Genomic DNA, 16,894 nt, shown 5'->3' on the forward strand with positions numbered 1-16,894 from the left:
ATGTGTGTGTGTGTGTGTGTGTGTCCGTCCTATTCTGTCCCTCTAGAGAACCCTAATACAGATTTTGGTATTGGGAGTGGTTCTAGAGGAACAGAATATTAAGGATGGAGTTCTTTCATTGGTTTGGGGTTTCTGGAGTTGGCTGCTTAATATTTAGACCCCAAAATGCTAAGGACTCTCCTTCTAATAGTATGGAGAACACTGATAGTCCTTGGTGTGAACTGTTTAGAGAGTTATGCAAAATAAATGCATTTGACACTCCTGATTCATTACTCCACATAATGCATAATACCTTTCACCATATGTGGAGAACCAAGAAACATAATGAAGCTGGTTGGTTGGTCCTCTGTTCAGTGGACAAAGTGATGAAAGAAAATTATGAACTCAGAGATTCTGTCTCCCAGCTTTAGAAACAGATACTGAGCCTCAAATCTGCTAAGATTGCCCTGAGTGAGAATCTTACCTCCTGAAGACCAAGAGCTGAAATTGTGGAAAAACAGACACAAGCTCTTATCATGTGAGTGGCTGACTTGTAACAAAAGATGCATGCACCAGGTGTCTACTGTTAAAGTGAGGGCATTTACTGGAAAAGAATAGGACCCTGAAACTTGGAATGGGGTTGTGTGGGAGGATCCTGATGATACTAGGGACACTGAGTTGTGGAATAGATTTGCAAGATCAGAACCTGCGTCTTTGAAGAGCCCTGTAATTGCTGTAATTGCTATTCTCTGTATGTCAGATCTAATGATGGGGGGACTGCAGTCACTCAACTACAAAATTTAAATATAGTGGGAATAATTGGATCCTGGGGTGGCGGGGGCCAAGTGGTGACACTCAACCATCAAAGGCAGGGTGGGCATAGTTACCGTAATGGATAGCAGAGGCAAAGCGGCAATCAGAATAGTCTGACTCGTCTAGAGCTCTGGCCTTAGCTAATTAATCATGGTGTTCCTAGAAATGAAATGGATAGGAAGGCTACTGCATTCCTACTTAATTTATACAAGCAGAAAATTTCTAGGTTGAATGGACAAAAGATTAATTTGAATTATAAAAACAGAGAATCACAGCCCCTCAATCAATTTCCAGACTTCAGTCAGCTTACAGACCCAGAACCCCTTGAATGAAGGGGAGGCCATGTCCCATTGAGGAAGGACACCACTACATTACTGACAATTGATGCAGTGACTCTTTCTCCCATCCTTCCCCAAAGAGATCTCCCGCCTTTTACCAGGATAACTGCACTGGGGAAAAGGAAATGATCAGACATTTAGGGGACTAGTGGACTGTCAGCTCTGAGCTGACACTGATTCCAGGGGACCCAAAATGTATTGTGGTCCGCCAGTTAAAGTAGGGGCTTATGGAGATCAGGTGGAGTTTTAGCTCAGGTCTGACTTACAGTGGGTCCAGCGGGTCCCCAGACTCATCCTGTGGTCATTTCCCTAGTGCTAGAATGCACAATTGGCATAGATATTCTTAGCAACTAGCAGAACCCCCACGTTGGCTCCCTCACTGGTAGGATGAGGGATATTATAGTGGGAAAGGCCAAATGGAAGCCATTACAGCTGCCTCTACCTAGAAAAATCAAAAACAATATTGCATCCCTGGAGGGACTGCAGAGATTAGTGCCACCATCAAGAACTTGAAAGATGTAGGGGTGGTGATTCCCACCAAATCCCCGTTCAACTTTCTCATTTGGCCTGTACAGAAGACAGGTGGTTCTTGGAGAATGAGAGTGGATTATTGTAAGCTTAACCAAGTGATGACTCCAATTGCAGTTGCCGTACCAGATGTGGTTTGATTGCTTGAGGAAATTAACACATCTCCTGGTACCTGGTATGCAGCCATTGAAGTGACAAATACCTTTTTCTCCATTCCTATCCATAAGGCCCATCAGAAGCAATTTGCCTTCAGCTGGCAAGGCTAGCAATATACCTTTACTGTCCTACCTCAGGGGTATATCAGTGCTCAGGCTTTGTGTCAGAATCTTATTCAGAGAGAGCTTGATTGCTTTTCGCTTCCGCAAGATATCATACTGGCCCATTACATTGATGACATTATGCTGATTGGATCCAGTGAGCAAGAAGTAGCAAACACACTGGATTTATTGGTAGGACATTTGTGTGCCAGAGAATGGGAAATAAATCTGACTAAAATTAAGGGAACTTCTATCTCAGTAAAATTTCTAGGGGTCCAGTGGTGTGGGGCCTGTTGAGATACTACTTCTAAGATGAAGGATAAGTTGCTGCATTTGGCCCCTCCTACAACCAAGAAAAAGGCGCAATGCCTAGTGGGCCTATTTGGATTTCAGAGGCAACACATTCCTCATTTGAGTGTATTACTCTGGCCCATTTATCGAGTGACCCGAAATGCTGCCAGTTTTTAGTGGGATCCAGAACAGAAGAAGGCTCTGCAACAGGTCCAGGCTGCTGTGGAAGCTGCTTTCCCACTTGGGCCATATGACCCACCAGATCCAGTGGTGCTTGAGGTGTCAGTGGCAGATAGGGATGCGTCTTGGAGCCTTTGGCAGGCCCCCATAGGTGAATCACAGCAGAGGCCTCTAGGATTTTGGAGCAAGGCCCTGCCATCTTCTGAAGATAACTACACTCCATTTGAGAGACAACTCTTGGCCTGTTATTGGGCTTTGGTGGAAACTGAATGTTTGACTATGGGTCATCAAGTCACCATGCGACCTGAACTGCCTATCATGAACTGGGAGCTTTCTGATCCCTCAACCCCTAAAGTGGGTCGTGCATAGCAGCATTCCATCATCTAATGGAGGTGGTATATCCGTGATCAGGCTCGAGCAGGTCCTGAAGGCACAAGTAAGTTACATGAGGAAGTGGCTCAGATGCCCATGGTCTCTACTGCTGCCACTCTGCCTGCTCTACCCCAACCTGCACTGATGGCCTCATAGGGAGTTCCCTGTGGTGAGTTGACAGAGGAAGAGAAGACTAGGGTCTGGTTCACAGATGGTTCTGCACAATATGCAGGCACCTCCCAAAAGTGGACAGCTGCAGCACTACAGCCCCTTTCTAGGACATCCCTGAAGGACAGCAGTGAAGGGAAATCTTCCCAGTGGGCAGAACTTCCAGCAATACACCTGGTTGTGCACTTTGCATGGAAGGAAAAATGGCCAAATGTGTGATTATATACTGATCTATAGGCTGTAACCAATGGTTTGGCTGAATGATCAGGGACTTGGAAGAAGTTAATCTCAAAAGAGATTAACATTTGAGTCAGTGGAAGAAGCATGATTGGAAAGAAGTGGAAGAAGCATGATTGGAAAATTGGCAACAAATTTGAGGAAGAGGAGTGTGGATGGACCTCTCTGAGTGGCCAAAAACCGTGAAGATATTTGTATCCCATGTGAGTGCTCACCAACAGGTGACCTCAGCAAAGGTGGATTTTAATTATCAAGTGGATAGAATGACCCATTCTGTGGATACCACTCAGTATCTTTCCCCGGCCAACCCTCTCATCGCCCAATGGGCCCATGAACAAAGTGGCCTGGTGGCAGGGATGGAGGTTACGCCTGGGCTCAGCAACATGGACTTCCACTCGCCAAGGCTGACCTGGCTGTGGCCACTACTGAGTGCCCAATTTGCCAGCAGCAGAGACCAACACTGAGCCCTCGATGATCAGCCCCATTCCTTGGGGTGATCAGCAAGCTACCCGGTGGCAGGTTGATTTATTGGATCTCTTCCATCATGGAAAGGGAAGAGGTTTGTCCTCACAGGAATAGACACCTACTCCAGATATGGGTTTGCCTATTCTACATGCAGTACTCTGCCAAGACAACTATCTATGAACTCATGGAATGCCTTACCCACCATCATGGTATTCCACACAGCATTGCCTCTGACCAAGACACTCACTTCACAGCTAAAGAAGTGTGGCAGTGGGCTCAGCCCCATGGAATTCACTGGTCTTACCATGTTCCCCATTATCCTGAAGCAGCTGGGTTGATAGAAGGGTGGAATGACCTTTTGAAGTCACAATTACAATGCCAACTAGGTGACAGTACTTTGCAGGGCTTGGGCAAAGGTCTCCAGAAGGCCGTGTATGCTCTGAATCAGCATCCAATATATGGTACTGTTTCTCCCATAGCCAGGATTCACGGGTCCAGGAATCAAGGGGCAGAAGTGGAAGTGGCACCTCTCACCATCACCCCTAGTGATCCACTAGCAAAATTCTTGCTTCCTTTTCCCACGACATTACATTCTGCTGGCCTAGAGGCCTTAGTTCCAAAGGAAGGAATGCTACCACCAGGAGACACAACAACAATTCCATTAAACTGGAAGTTAAGATTGCCACCTGGACACTTTGGGTTCCTCCTACCTTTAAGTCAACAGGCTAAGAAAGGAGTTACAGTGTTGGCTGGGGTGATTACCCAGACTATCAAGATGAAATCAGTCTACTACTCCACAACAGAGGTAAGAGTATGCGTGAAACACAGATCATTAGGGCATCTATTAGTATTACCATGCTCTGTGATTAAGATAATAGGAAACTACAACAGCCCAATCTAGGCAGGACTACAAATGGCTCAGACCCCTCAGGAATGAAGGTTTGGGTCACTCCACCAGGAAAAAAACCACGACCTGCTGAGGTGCTTGCTGAAGGCAAAGGGAATACAGAATGGGTAGTAGAAAAAGATAGTCATCGGCTATGACCACGTGACCAGCTAAAGAACGGGGGCTGTAATTGTCATGAGTATTTCCTCCTTTTGCTAAAAACATGTTGGTGAATGTATACACTTGCGCTAAGAAAGTATCTTTATTTTGGCCAGGCGCGGTGGCTCACACCTGTGATCCCAGCACTTTGGGAGGCTGAGGCGGGCGGATCACTAGGTCAGGAGATGGAGACCATCCTGGCTAACACGGCAAAACCCTGTCTCTCCTAAAAATACAAAAAAAAATTAGCCAGGCGTGGTGGCCAACTCCTGTAGTCCCAGCCAGTTGGGAGGCTGAGGCAGGGGAATGGCGTGAACCTGGGAAGCGGTGCTTGCAGTGAGCCGAGATGGCGCCACTGCACTCCAGCTGGGCGACAGAGTGAGATTCTGTCTCAAAAAAAAAAAAAAAAAGAAGAAAAGAAGAAAAACACCTTTTCCTTTATCATGTGACATAAGATTTATTGACTTCATGTCAGCATTTAAGCATTGTTAACTTTATGTAATAGTATTTGGGTTGGGGACTGGTGCATTTCCGGTTGAACGAAGGATAGTTGCATTATGTTAGGTGTAATTATGAACTTGTTATTGTCTTTATTTGAAGATTATGTATGATCTCAGGAGTTGTGTATGGGTTCAAGTTGACAAGCAGCAGACTTGTGATGGTTAATACTGAGTGTCAACTTGATTAGATTGAAGGACACCAAGTATTGATCCTGGGTGTGTCTGTGAGGGTGTTGCCAAAGGAGATTAACATTTGAGTCAGTGGGCTGCGGAAGGCAGACCCACCCTTAGTCTGAGTGGGTACCATCTAATCAGCTGCCAGCGAATATAAAGCAGGCAGAAAAATGTGAAAAGGAGAGACTGGCCTAGCCTGCCAACCTACATCTTTGTCCTGTGCTGGATGCTTCCTGCCCTCGAACATCAGACTCCAAGCTCCTCAGTTTTGGGACTCGGACTGGCTCTCCTTGCTCCTCAGCTTGCAGACATCCTATTGTGGGACCTTGTGATTGTGCAAGTTAATATTTAATGAACTCCCCTAATATCCTATTAGTTCTGTCCCTCTAGAGAACCCTGACTAATACAGCAGGTATTCTTAACTGCCTTTTTCAGACAAGCAAATAGACTTCAAAGAGGTTAAATAACTTACTACAGGTTATATACCTAACAAGAAAGGGTGATAAGACTTCAACTCAGGTGTCTTTATTATAAATTCTGTATCATTTCTAAATTCCTTCATCTTCATTTTTAGGCCAGAGCTGCTATAAATCATATACTTTCAGATTGTATTTTTTCATTCTAGTTGCAAGAAAATTGAAGTTTAGGGTTATCACATCCCAACTCCAATGTCATTTTTAGTGTGTATGTATAAAAGTTTATTCATTTAATTAAAACCTTTGTGTCTAAAATTGCTGAAGTTGTTCTGGGTTGCAGTGAGTTTTGTAGGTTCAGTTTTGTTAATGAGAGAACAACACAGCAGATGACAGAATTAACAAGTCCACCCCTCCACCCTCTGTCCCAGAAGAACAGTTTAGAAAACAGTGCTGTGATGGAGAGCTGTTGCAGACATAAGCATATGGAATAGAGCTTGAAGGAGATCACTTAGCTTCTACTCATAATCAGGAAAAGAGTCAGCAATCCAGGTGAGAAATAGGCCCTCCATTAAGCCACCCTCTGTGGGGATGATGACCTAAATTCCAGTTTATTTTTAGAAACACAATTGACAGGGATTAGTGACTCACTGTGAGTGTGGAGTTGGGAAGGATAGAAAAAGGGATGCTTCCTGTGGAAACCTGAGGACAAATAGCTTAAGTGAAAACAAGGATTCCTGGCTTCCTTGCTCCTTTGGACAGAAGGAGGTTAAGGTTGGCAGTTTTCATCTTAGTGTTCTAGAAGGAAGCCATTTATGATTAGGACTGTTTTTAAATACACTATCTTCTGATGTGGTGAATTCCCTCAAAACTGGGAAGCGTTAAGTCAAAATCTAAGTAACCATCTACCATGATTATTATTAGGTAGGAAACTGAGATAGATGGTCTGTACAGTCCTTTCAAGTTCTGAGCCTGAGTCTATGCCTTTGAATTTAAAATGAAAGAGATGTTTCTAGGTGCTGAAAATCTGAAATCACTGCATTAAGCAATTGCAGTATTTTTGTTATGTCACTGTTATGAATGTCAGCAAGGAAGCATTTAAACCCCATTACCTAGGAGACCTCTCTAGAGTGCTGGGGGGAAAAATAATTCTATCAAAGTAAAAATATCCTTCAGAAATTAAGGTGAAATATAGATGTTTTCAGACAGAAAGGAGAATTAGTTACCAGCAGCCTTACACTAATTGAAATTCTGGTGGGAGGTCATTAGATAGAAGGAAAATAATCCCAGATGGAAATACAGAAATGAAGAAAAGGATGAATGCAAAATTAGCCAGGCATTGTGGTGCATGCCTGTAATCCCAGCTACTTGGGAGGCTGAGGCAGGAGAATCGCTTGAACCTGGGAGGCGGAGGTTGCGGTGAACCAAGATCATGTAAGTGCACTTCAGCCTGGGCAAAAAACAGAAAGAAAGAAAAGAATGAAGAGCTCTAGAAAAGGTAAATATAATGAACATCAACTGTTACAAAACAATACTAATACTGAGAAGTGTAAAATTTATGCAAAACTACAATACATGACAGCCATAATGGAAAAGGCAAAAAGCTGGAGTTAAAGTGTTATGAAGTTCTAGCACTGTCAAGAAAGTGGTAAAAGCAATAATTTGTATTAAAAATACCAAGATGTGTTTTGTAACATCAAAAAGAAGTTAAAAGAGGGGAAAATAGAATACTGGGGTAATTCAAAGAAAGGCAAGATTGAAGAAAAAAGGTAAATGAAACGGTGGGTTACATAGAAAGTAAATAGTAGGATGGTAGATATAAACCTGCTTAAATTAGTAATCACGTTAAATGAAAATTGACCAAACATTCTGAGTATTAACCTACTGTCGTTGCACTAGGAAAAAAACAAAATCTATCTACATCCTGTCCCGAAGAGACACGCCTTAAATAAAGGTGCACAGGAAGTGCAAGGATGGAAAAGGACACAACTTGCAACCAATGAAAAAACTGGTATAGCCATACTAATGTCAGATAACACAGATTTTAAGTCAAGGAGGATTACTGGAGATAAAGAGAGATATTCCATAATGATAAAGAAGTCAATCAACAAAGAAGATTTCAAAATTCAAAATAAGATCATTTCAAAATATATAAGGCAAAAATAGACAGCTAAAAGGAAAAATGGACAAATCCATAATCATAAGGGTTACTTTAACACACCTCTGAACAGAAAAAAATAAAAATCAAACAAAAAAACAAAAAATAAAAATCAAGACCGCAGTTAACAACCTTAACCTAACTAACACACAGAGAACACTGTCAACTGTGACAAAATTCGTATTTCATTTAAGCTTATATTTAAATTTTACCAAAGTTGACAATAAGCAGGCCATACAGAAGGCCTCAAAACATTTCAGAGGGTTGAAATTATTCAAAATATGCTCTCTGACCTTAGGGAAATTATACTAGAAATCAATAACAAAAGATAACTAGAAAATCCTCAACTGCCTGGAGATTAAACAGAACACACTTCTAAATGATCTGTGGATCAAAGAAGAAATAACAAACACTAGAAAATATTTCAAACTGACCAGTAGCGAAGATGTGCCATATTAAAAATTGGCTGCAGCTGAAGCAATGCCTGGCGAGAGATTCTTAGCCTTCACTACATGTCTTGGAAGGTTGAAAGGTTAAAATCAATTAAACTTTATCTTGAGAAGCAAGAAGAGAGGCTGGGCAAGGTGGCTTATGCCTGTAATCCCAACACTTTGGGAGGCTGAGATGGGTGGATCGCCTGAGGCATAAAGGTTGGAAAAGAAGAAATAAGAGACCAGCCTGGCCAACATGGTGAAACCTGGAAACCAGTAAAACCAAACAAAATTAAAGAAAAATAATAAAGCTAAGGACTGATTCTTTGAAAAGGTTAAGACAATTGATAAACCCCCAGTGAAACTAATCAATAAAAGAAGAGGAAAAATAACATCATGAATGAAAAAAATATTACTAGAGACTACAAACATTGAAAGATATGATGATATAATGAACAACTTAACACAATTTGAAAATTTGAATAACAACAAAATTAAGGACAAAATAAACTGACAAAAAATCTGGAGAGTCCCCATGTACTAGTGGAAATCGAATCAGTTATTTAAGACATTTCCACAAGCAAAATGTAAAGCCTCACCAGTGAATCCTTTCAAACATTTAAGGAAGACATTACCCCAATCTTATGCAAGTTCTTCTAGAAAATAAAAAAAAGAGAATACTTCCAAACTCTGTAAGTTCATCCTCACCTTGATGCCAAAACCTGACAAAGACATCACAATATACAGAAAAGCAACTCTCAGTATATCAAAATAATTAATTGTACGTATATTACTACCAAGTGAGGTTACTTCTTTGTGTGTGCAAAAGTAGTTTAACATTTGAAAAGTCAATCAACATAATTTACCACCTTAATTTTCTTAAAGGGAGAAAAGCATAGCTATCTCAATAAATAAATGCAAATTTTAAAAAAGATTTTATAAAATTCAACAGATACATACGATTTTTAAAAATACTCTTAGCAAACTGTAAGCTATGACTTCCCTAAACTGATAGAGATACACTCTTCTGCAGACTATTTAGTGGTAAAATATTTAAAGGTTTGGCCCTGAGATTGGGAATCACACAAGAATATCTACAGTTACAAACTCTATTCAACATTGTACTAGAGATTCTAGCCATAAAATAAGGCAAGAAAACGAAATGAAAGGCATAAAGATTGGAAAAGAAGATATAAAATAATCATTGTTTGCAAATGATGTAATTATTACAGGGAAAATTAAAAAGCATTTATAACCTATTAGAATTCGAATTGGAGATGAATTTAGAAAAAAAAACTGCTTAAAATTCAGTATTCACAAGTCACTTATATATTAACACTAAACAGGAAATGGAATTTATGAAATGATATTATTTAAAATAACATCAAAACATCAAATACTTAGGAAATCTAAGGACAGATGTATAGAGATGTACATCTGAAATACACAAAATATTTTTGGCATAAATTAAATAACCAAACAGAAGAATATATCATTTTTGTGGATTGAAAGGTTCAGTATTATAAAGATGGCAGTTCTCTCCCAAGTTGATATATACATTCAACCAAGTCTTATTTATTCTTGTTAAGTACTTTACAAATGTGCTTTGAGGCACTTTGATGTAGTCTGTCTCATGATCCTCAAAAAGGCAGAGTAGATGTTTTGAACTCTCTTTTAGTGGGTTCAAAGACTTGCCATACAGCTAGTAAGAGAAGGTAGCACCCGAATTATATATCTTTGTTGTAAGTTACTTTTTACTTTGACATTCTTTATTTTTCACTTTATTATTATTATTATTATTTTGAGACAGAGTCTCACTCTGTCGCTCAGGCTAGAGTGCAGTGGTGTGATCTCAGCTCAATGCAACCCCTGCCTCCCGGGTTCAAGCGATTCTCATGCCTCAGCCTCCCAAGTAGGGTTACAGGCATGCGCCACCATATTCAGCTAATTTTTGTATTTTTAGTAGAGACAGGGTTTCACCATGTTGGCCAGGCTGGTCTGAAACTCCTGACCTGAGGTGATCCACCTGAGGTCTCCCAAAGTGTTGGGATTACAGGCGTGAACTACCGCACCCAGCCTCTTTTTCACTTTATGCCACAGACTATTCCAGTCCTATTCTACCTGGCTACATCCTTTCCTCATAGGATCCTTCCTCAAAGGATCCCAGAGATCCCTTGGGGAACACACTGTTGGATTTAACTCACCTCAAAATCCAAGTCTTTAAAAAAAAACTATGCATGCTACATATTATGGAAATTTATTCATTTAAATAAATGCCTTGAATTTAAAGTTAGAAAAAATTTTCCACCCAGCACTGGAGTTTGCAGACTGATTGTCAGACTTTGTTGCCTCCTTCAAAACTAGCACCATTCAAGGGACACTCTGGAGATGTGAGATTAAATATTTAACTGAATATTGTAATTAGTTTTGTAACAACAAAGTGGTTCTAGCTGGCTCCAGAAATTAATGCCTAATCTGGAGAAAGCCCTACATTATTTTGGGATCTTGTAAGACTTCATGTGATAAAGACAAAAATTTTCTAGCATGAGGGAGTTGAGTGGGTTGTGTAAGTTACACATTCTTTTGGTTACCCATTGAATAAGTCTTTTCTTTCCTCACCACTTTCCTCTCTTTTAAGTTACGTATGATGCTGAAGAGGGATTTTTTTTTTTTTTTAAAGCTCATAAGCTTATTTGGGCTAAGCTTTTATCAGATAAGGCTCCTCATAAAATAATGTGTCCAGCACTGTTCAGAGCTTCCCCAGTGTTACCAACCTCCCTTGGAATTACACTGAAGTTGTCATTGGTCGGATTACATTTGAAGTATAATCTGTAATAATTAAATGTGTAATTTAAGAAGAATGTAGACATATACCAGTTGGCAGTGATGATGGAGCACTGAGAACTTATTCAAGAAATGTTGAGGAACTATAATTAACAAAATTTTAGTGACCTATTGTGAATGTAGAATTGGGAAGGTGAGGCTGGAGTTGGACAAGGTAGGGAAGGGCCAGAACCTGTAAACCAAGTTACATGATGAATAGGTGAAGACTGGAGGTTCCTCTCCTGGAAAAGAGGAAACTGGGGACATGATGGCTGTCCTCAAATACTGCAAGCAAATAGGAATTAAAATTACACTATTTATTTGCTCCTTTGGGAAAAAGATATGATCAAAAGCTAAGATTAATGGAGAGGCACATTTCTGCTTTATATAAAGAACTCATTTTACAATTAGAATAGTTCAAAATGGAACACATGACCTTGTGATCTATCAGTCATTAGGGACACACTCAAAGCAAAAACTACATGACCACTGTCTTAGTCTGTTCTTGCTGCTATAACAAAATACCACGGCCTGGATAACTTATAGACAACAGAAATTTATGTATGACAGTTCTGGAGGCTGAGAAATCCAAGATCAAGGCACCAGCAGATTGGGCGTTTGGGAAGGGCTTGTTCTCTGCTTCCAAGATGGCGCCTTGCTGTTGTGTCCTCACATGGCAGAAGGGTGAATGCTATGTCTTCACATGGTCAAAGGCGGAAGGAAGAAAGGGGCTGATTGCTGTGTGAAACCTCTTCTATAAGGGCATTAATCTTATTCGTGGGGATGATGATGCCCTCATGACCTAATCACCTTCTAAAGGCCCCACCTCTTAATACTATCACTTTGGTGATTAACTTTCAACATATGAATTTTGGAGAGACACATTCAGACCATAGAAACCACCTTTAAGCATATTGTGAAAAAAAAAATCTTTTTGGGGAAAGGAAGTAAAAAAAAAACCTCATTCCCAGCTGGGCTGCATTCAAACATGCTTTGACACACAAGTGTCCTTTGCTGAAATAGCTTACATCCTGTGACCTCAACTCCCTGCCAGGATCACTGGGCTGTTGTTCTTGGCTTCCAGTCTCCTATCTTATTAGAAACATAAATGTGATATTACTATTGGGTTGTTATATTCAAAGATTTTTGTGTCTTACATAAAGTTATGGGTTGCACTGAATACATTTATTTATAACTTAATTCAACAAACATTTAATGACAACTTACTATGTCCCATCACTATACCAGATAATAGACACGAAATAGCAATTAAAAAACACTCCCTGTCCTTGTAGAGCATAGAACATAACACTATCAGAAGCTGGCAGTTAGTGAGTGAGTGCTCTCAGAGAGTTGTATTATCAGATTTATTTGGAAAAGTCAGATTTGGTTAAATACCATTTTTTCCCAAGAATGAATAGCAGAATTTCCCTGTATAAAAAGCCCAAGATTAGAAGCCAATTTTAAATTAAAGCTAAAATAGTATGACTTATATTATTCTGAAAATGTTGTCATTCCCCATTTCCAAAATAATACAATGAATAATCAGAAGAGCTGTATCCATGATTTTCTTTTAGGAGACTTTAATACAAAACTACTGTGAACTTCATCTAAAATATATCTTCTGCTGCTGGTCTAGATCTGAGTGTCCAGTACAGCTGCCAGAAGCCACAGGTGACTATTTATGTTAAATGAGTTAACATTATATACAATTTAAAGTTTAGTTCCTCCGTTGCACTAGCGATATTCCAAGTGCTCCATAGCCACATGTGGCTGGTGGCTTCCATATTTGACAGTGCAGCTATAGAACATTTCCATCACGGCAGGAAGTTCTGTTGGGCAGTACTGATTGAAAGAGGGCACATCACATCCAGAAGCTGGTCCTACAGCTGGGGAGCAACAACAAAAAGTATTTGATAAAGTTTAATGCCCATTCATGATTTAAAAACAACAACGAACAACAACAACAAAACAAACAAACAAACAAAAAAAACTCTTAGCAGTTTGTGAACAGAAGGGGATGTCCTTAAACCAGAAGATGACTTTCTCACTGAACCACTTGAGTCAGAGCATCTCATGATATCTTAGGAAGATAGTGTAACTTAGAAAATGGCCACTTTGCTGTGTATATACCAAAGGCATCATAATGATTTAAAAATATCCCAACAGTTGTGTACAAATATGGGTTGACAATGTGTTAATCAAATGTTACGAATACAAGTATAAGCATAACCGGCAAGGCGGTGGCTCGTGCCTGTAATCCCAGCACTTTGGGAGGCTGAGGTGGGTGGATCACCTGAGGTCGGGAGTTCGAGACCAGCCTGACCAACATGGTGAAACCCCATTTCTACAAAAATACAGAAAATTAGCCGGACATGGTGGTGTGTGCCTGTAGTCCCAGCTACTTGGGAGACTGAGGCAGGAGAATCACTTGAACCTGGGAGGTGGAGGTTGCAGTGAGCCAACATCACGCCACTGCACTCCAGCCTGGTGACAGAGCAAGACTCCGTCTCTAAAAAAACCCAGCAAAACAAGTTTATCTGATGTATATTGGCATAGTCCTAAAAGAACAGACTATAAATTCTGCCATGAAGCAAAGTCAAGTAAAGGATATGTTGTATAAAGTTAAAATTCTTTTGAACTTCTGGCTCAACAGTTAAGTATATTGGTCTGAGTGCTCACAAGGGGCTGAACTAGACTTCTGAAATTCAGGAGCCTTATTTGACAGTGGCCTGCCTTCAGCTCATCATGTGCACATATGTGTATGTGTGTTTTTTACTTTATTAACTGTAGCCATTTTATTCACTGTTTTTTTCTGTATGGTAATTTTTCTAGTTGTAGGAATTCTTAGGTGCTGGTGAAAAAGGCTACACTGCCACTGCAGTTGTACATACTAGTAGAGCTAAATTCCAATTTACATTTCAAAACAGAGCCCTGTATGTTATCTTTGATCTACAATCTAGTATCAGTAATCACAAGGTCTAAAAATAATGGCAACTAAAAATCAGTCACTTCCTACTTGCTCTATGCTGGACATTATGCAATGTGTTTCATTCCATCTTTTCTTATTTCCTTTGTATAATAACTCTGGTATCTAAAATAGTATTAGCCCCATTCAACACATAGTCCAACAACCTGAGCTAAGTTGCCCAAATAATATGCCCAAATCATGTCCAATTGTTCAATCAGGTTTGAACCCAGTCTTATTGCTATATCTGTACTTCTTTCGCTGTCCCATGATCTAGGACTCCTGATTAGGAATCATAATAATAAATGCCATTTTCTAGTGTTTATTACATACAAGATAATTCTAAGCATTTTTCTCAGTAGGTCATTTAAACCACACAGATACACATAGGATTCTTTTTTCACAGATGAAGACACATGGGGCAGTGGGATTGCCTAGCCCAGTGCAGAAGTGGCAGGCAGGGCTGAGCCAGGACCTGGGCAACTAGGCTTCAGAGTCTGTGCTCTTCTCCATTACGCTCTAAGTTTTTCCCTCAGAAATTCAAGAATATACGTTGGTGTTTATATTCACTTAGAATGCTCTACAAATATATGGAGGACTTGGGAAAGCAAATCAAAATAGCCTTGGAACCCAGGGAAGAGAGGCCAGCAGTCCCAGGCATGGAAGAAGGTTAGGTGAGACAACGACCAAAAAGTGACTCTGGTGGGCCCTGGTGGTCAGGACCAGCTACAGCTCAAAGTCAGGACGGTGGCAAGGCACGGAATTGTTGGATGTTTTTCAGCAGTGAACAGGAAGGCAGGAGAGTGGAGGGCTGGAACATTCCTGGAACTGGAATTTTTTAGGGTAGACACAGCAAAAAATCATAGAGTTTGAGGAACTAAGGGTTCTGGGTGACAAAACGTGGACCATGGGTTCAGACTAGAGAAGAAAGAAGATCTGGGAGCAGGCCGGGTGCAGGTGGCTCACGCCTGGAATCCCAATACTTTGGGAGGCCAAGGCAGGTGGATCATCTGAGGTCGGGAGTTTGAGACCAGCCTGACCAACATGGGGAAACCCTGTCTCTACTAAAAATACAAAATTAGCCAGGCGTGGTGGCACATGCCTGTAATGCCAGCTACTGAGGAGGCTGAGGCAGGAGAATCATTTGAACCTGGGAGGTGGAGGTTGTGGTGAGCTGAGATTGAGCCATTGAACTCCAGCCTAGGCAACAAGAGTGAAACTCTGTCTCAAAAAAAAAAGAAAAGAAAAGAAAATCTGGGAGCAGATGGGAAAAAATGGCACTTTTAAACTTATTCAGCCTTCATTTGACAGAATGGATATTATGCTTTATTAGTTGATCAGTTAAGGAGAGCATCTAAGTCGTCTAATATGATATGCTGTCACTGGGTTGAGTATAACTGAAAAGCAGATTGAGTGAGTTGGCAAAATCCTTGGGATTCAGGGCACAGTTACATCTGGTTGGTGTGTAAATTAGTGTCACGTTTCTGAAGTTAATTTTCCAATGTCTGCCTACTGAAATCCTGATAGTCCTTTGACTCAGCTACTTCACCTCTTTGAATTTATCTTATGGAAATGCTCAAGTTTTCATGAACATATCTTCAAATAAGCAAGTTTTAAAAGACTAACCATGTTTGAAGTTATTATGCTAATCTAAATACACGCAACCATATATATATACAAAGTGTACTCTTTTTTCCTCATGTCACATGGGCAATGTGCTGATGTTGTAACAAGGTTTGAGGGAGGCACATTTTACACATGAGCCTGACACCCCAATCATCATGCTTATGAACTACAAGAGGTCTTCAAAGAGTACCTTTAATATAACTTTAGAGATCTGTACCTCTGTCAAAAAGTCAACAGGTTTTTTTTTCTGCTAAGCAGAAGGAAGTATTCACTAATGCGTATGTATCTTTTAGACTGAGAATAATTTGTTTAAAAAAGTATATAACCCGGCTGGGCACGGTGGCTCACGCCTGTAATCCCAGCACTTTGGGAGGCCGAGGTGGGTGGATCACGAGGTCAGGAGATCAAGACCATCCTGGCTAACATGGTGAAACCCTGTCTCTACTAAAAATGCAAAAAAAAATTAGCCGGGCGTGGTGGCGGGCGCCTGTAGTCCCAGCTACTCGGGTGGCTGAGGCAGAATAGCGTGAATCTGGGAGGCGGAGCTTGCAGTGAGACGAGATTGCACCACTGCACTCCAGTCTGGCTGACAAAGTGAGACTCCGTCTCAAAAAATAAAAATAAAAAAATTATGTAACGTATCATTTGAAAGTGATTTCATCTGTCCAACCAGTCAGGCTTTCTTATTAAGTGTCACACAAATTTGGTTATGGTACGTAAAGTGACAGCCCTTTCTTTCTTTCTTTTTTTTTTTTCAGATGACATTATATACTTATTCAAAGACAAAGAGCTCAAAACATCATTCCTCCCCCAAATGAAAAATGTCTGGGAAATTTCCTAATCCATTTTCTCTGAAACCCAATTGGGAAGCTAGCCACCTTGAGTTCTATACTTGAAAGGCAAAGACTAGATCTGTAAGTCTGCCTGTATGTAGACAACTTCTTACAAGACCTCCTAATGAGAGTAATGGCAGAAATAGGGGAAATGAAAATTAAGACAAATTTTGCAAGTGTTATTCCAAAGAATCCAGAATATTTCCATTTTGCCCATGGTAAAACTATCCAAGGAAGATTAAGTAATTTGGATTGATCAGGATGTGAACCTAGGCTGGCCTGGCTTCTAAGTCTG

General features: G+C 40.5%; 1 protein-coding gene across 1 annotated transcript in view; it reads left to right on the forward strand.

Moving 5' to 3' along the window:
* Nucleotides 1–16,626, forward strand: part of ARHGAP29 (Rho GTPase activating protein 29) — a 95,868-nt gene extending 79,242 nt beyond the window's left edge. Inside the window, exons 24-25 of the mRNA XM_011991508.1 lie at nt 12,750–12,846; nt 16,525–16,626. Coding sequence (XP_011846898.1) covers nt 12,750–12,846; nt 16,525–16,607 — 180 coding nt within the window. The 3' untranslated portion in view covers nt 16,608–16,626. The remainder of the gene's footprint in view (nt 1–12,749; nt 12,847–16,524) is intronic.
* Nucleotides 16,627–16,894: the final 268 nt, after the last annotated feature.

Source organism: Mandrillus leucophaeus, unplaced genomic scaffold, assembly GCF_000951045.1.
Source record: "Mandrillus leucophaeus isolate KB7577 unplaced genomic scaffold, Mleu.le_1.0 Scaffold397, whole genome shotgun sequence".
NCBI classification, from domain to species: domain Eukaryota; kingdom Metazoa; phylum Chordata; class Mammalia; order Primates; family Cercopithecidae; genus Mandrillus; species Mandrillus leucophaeus.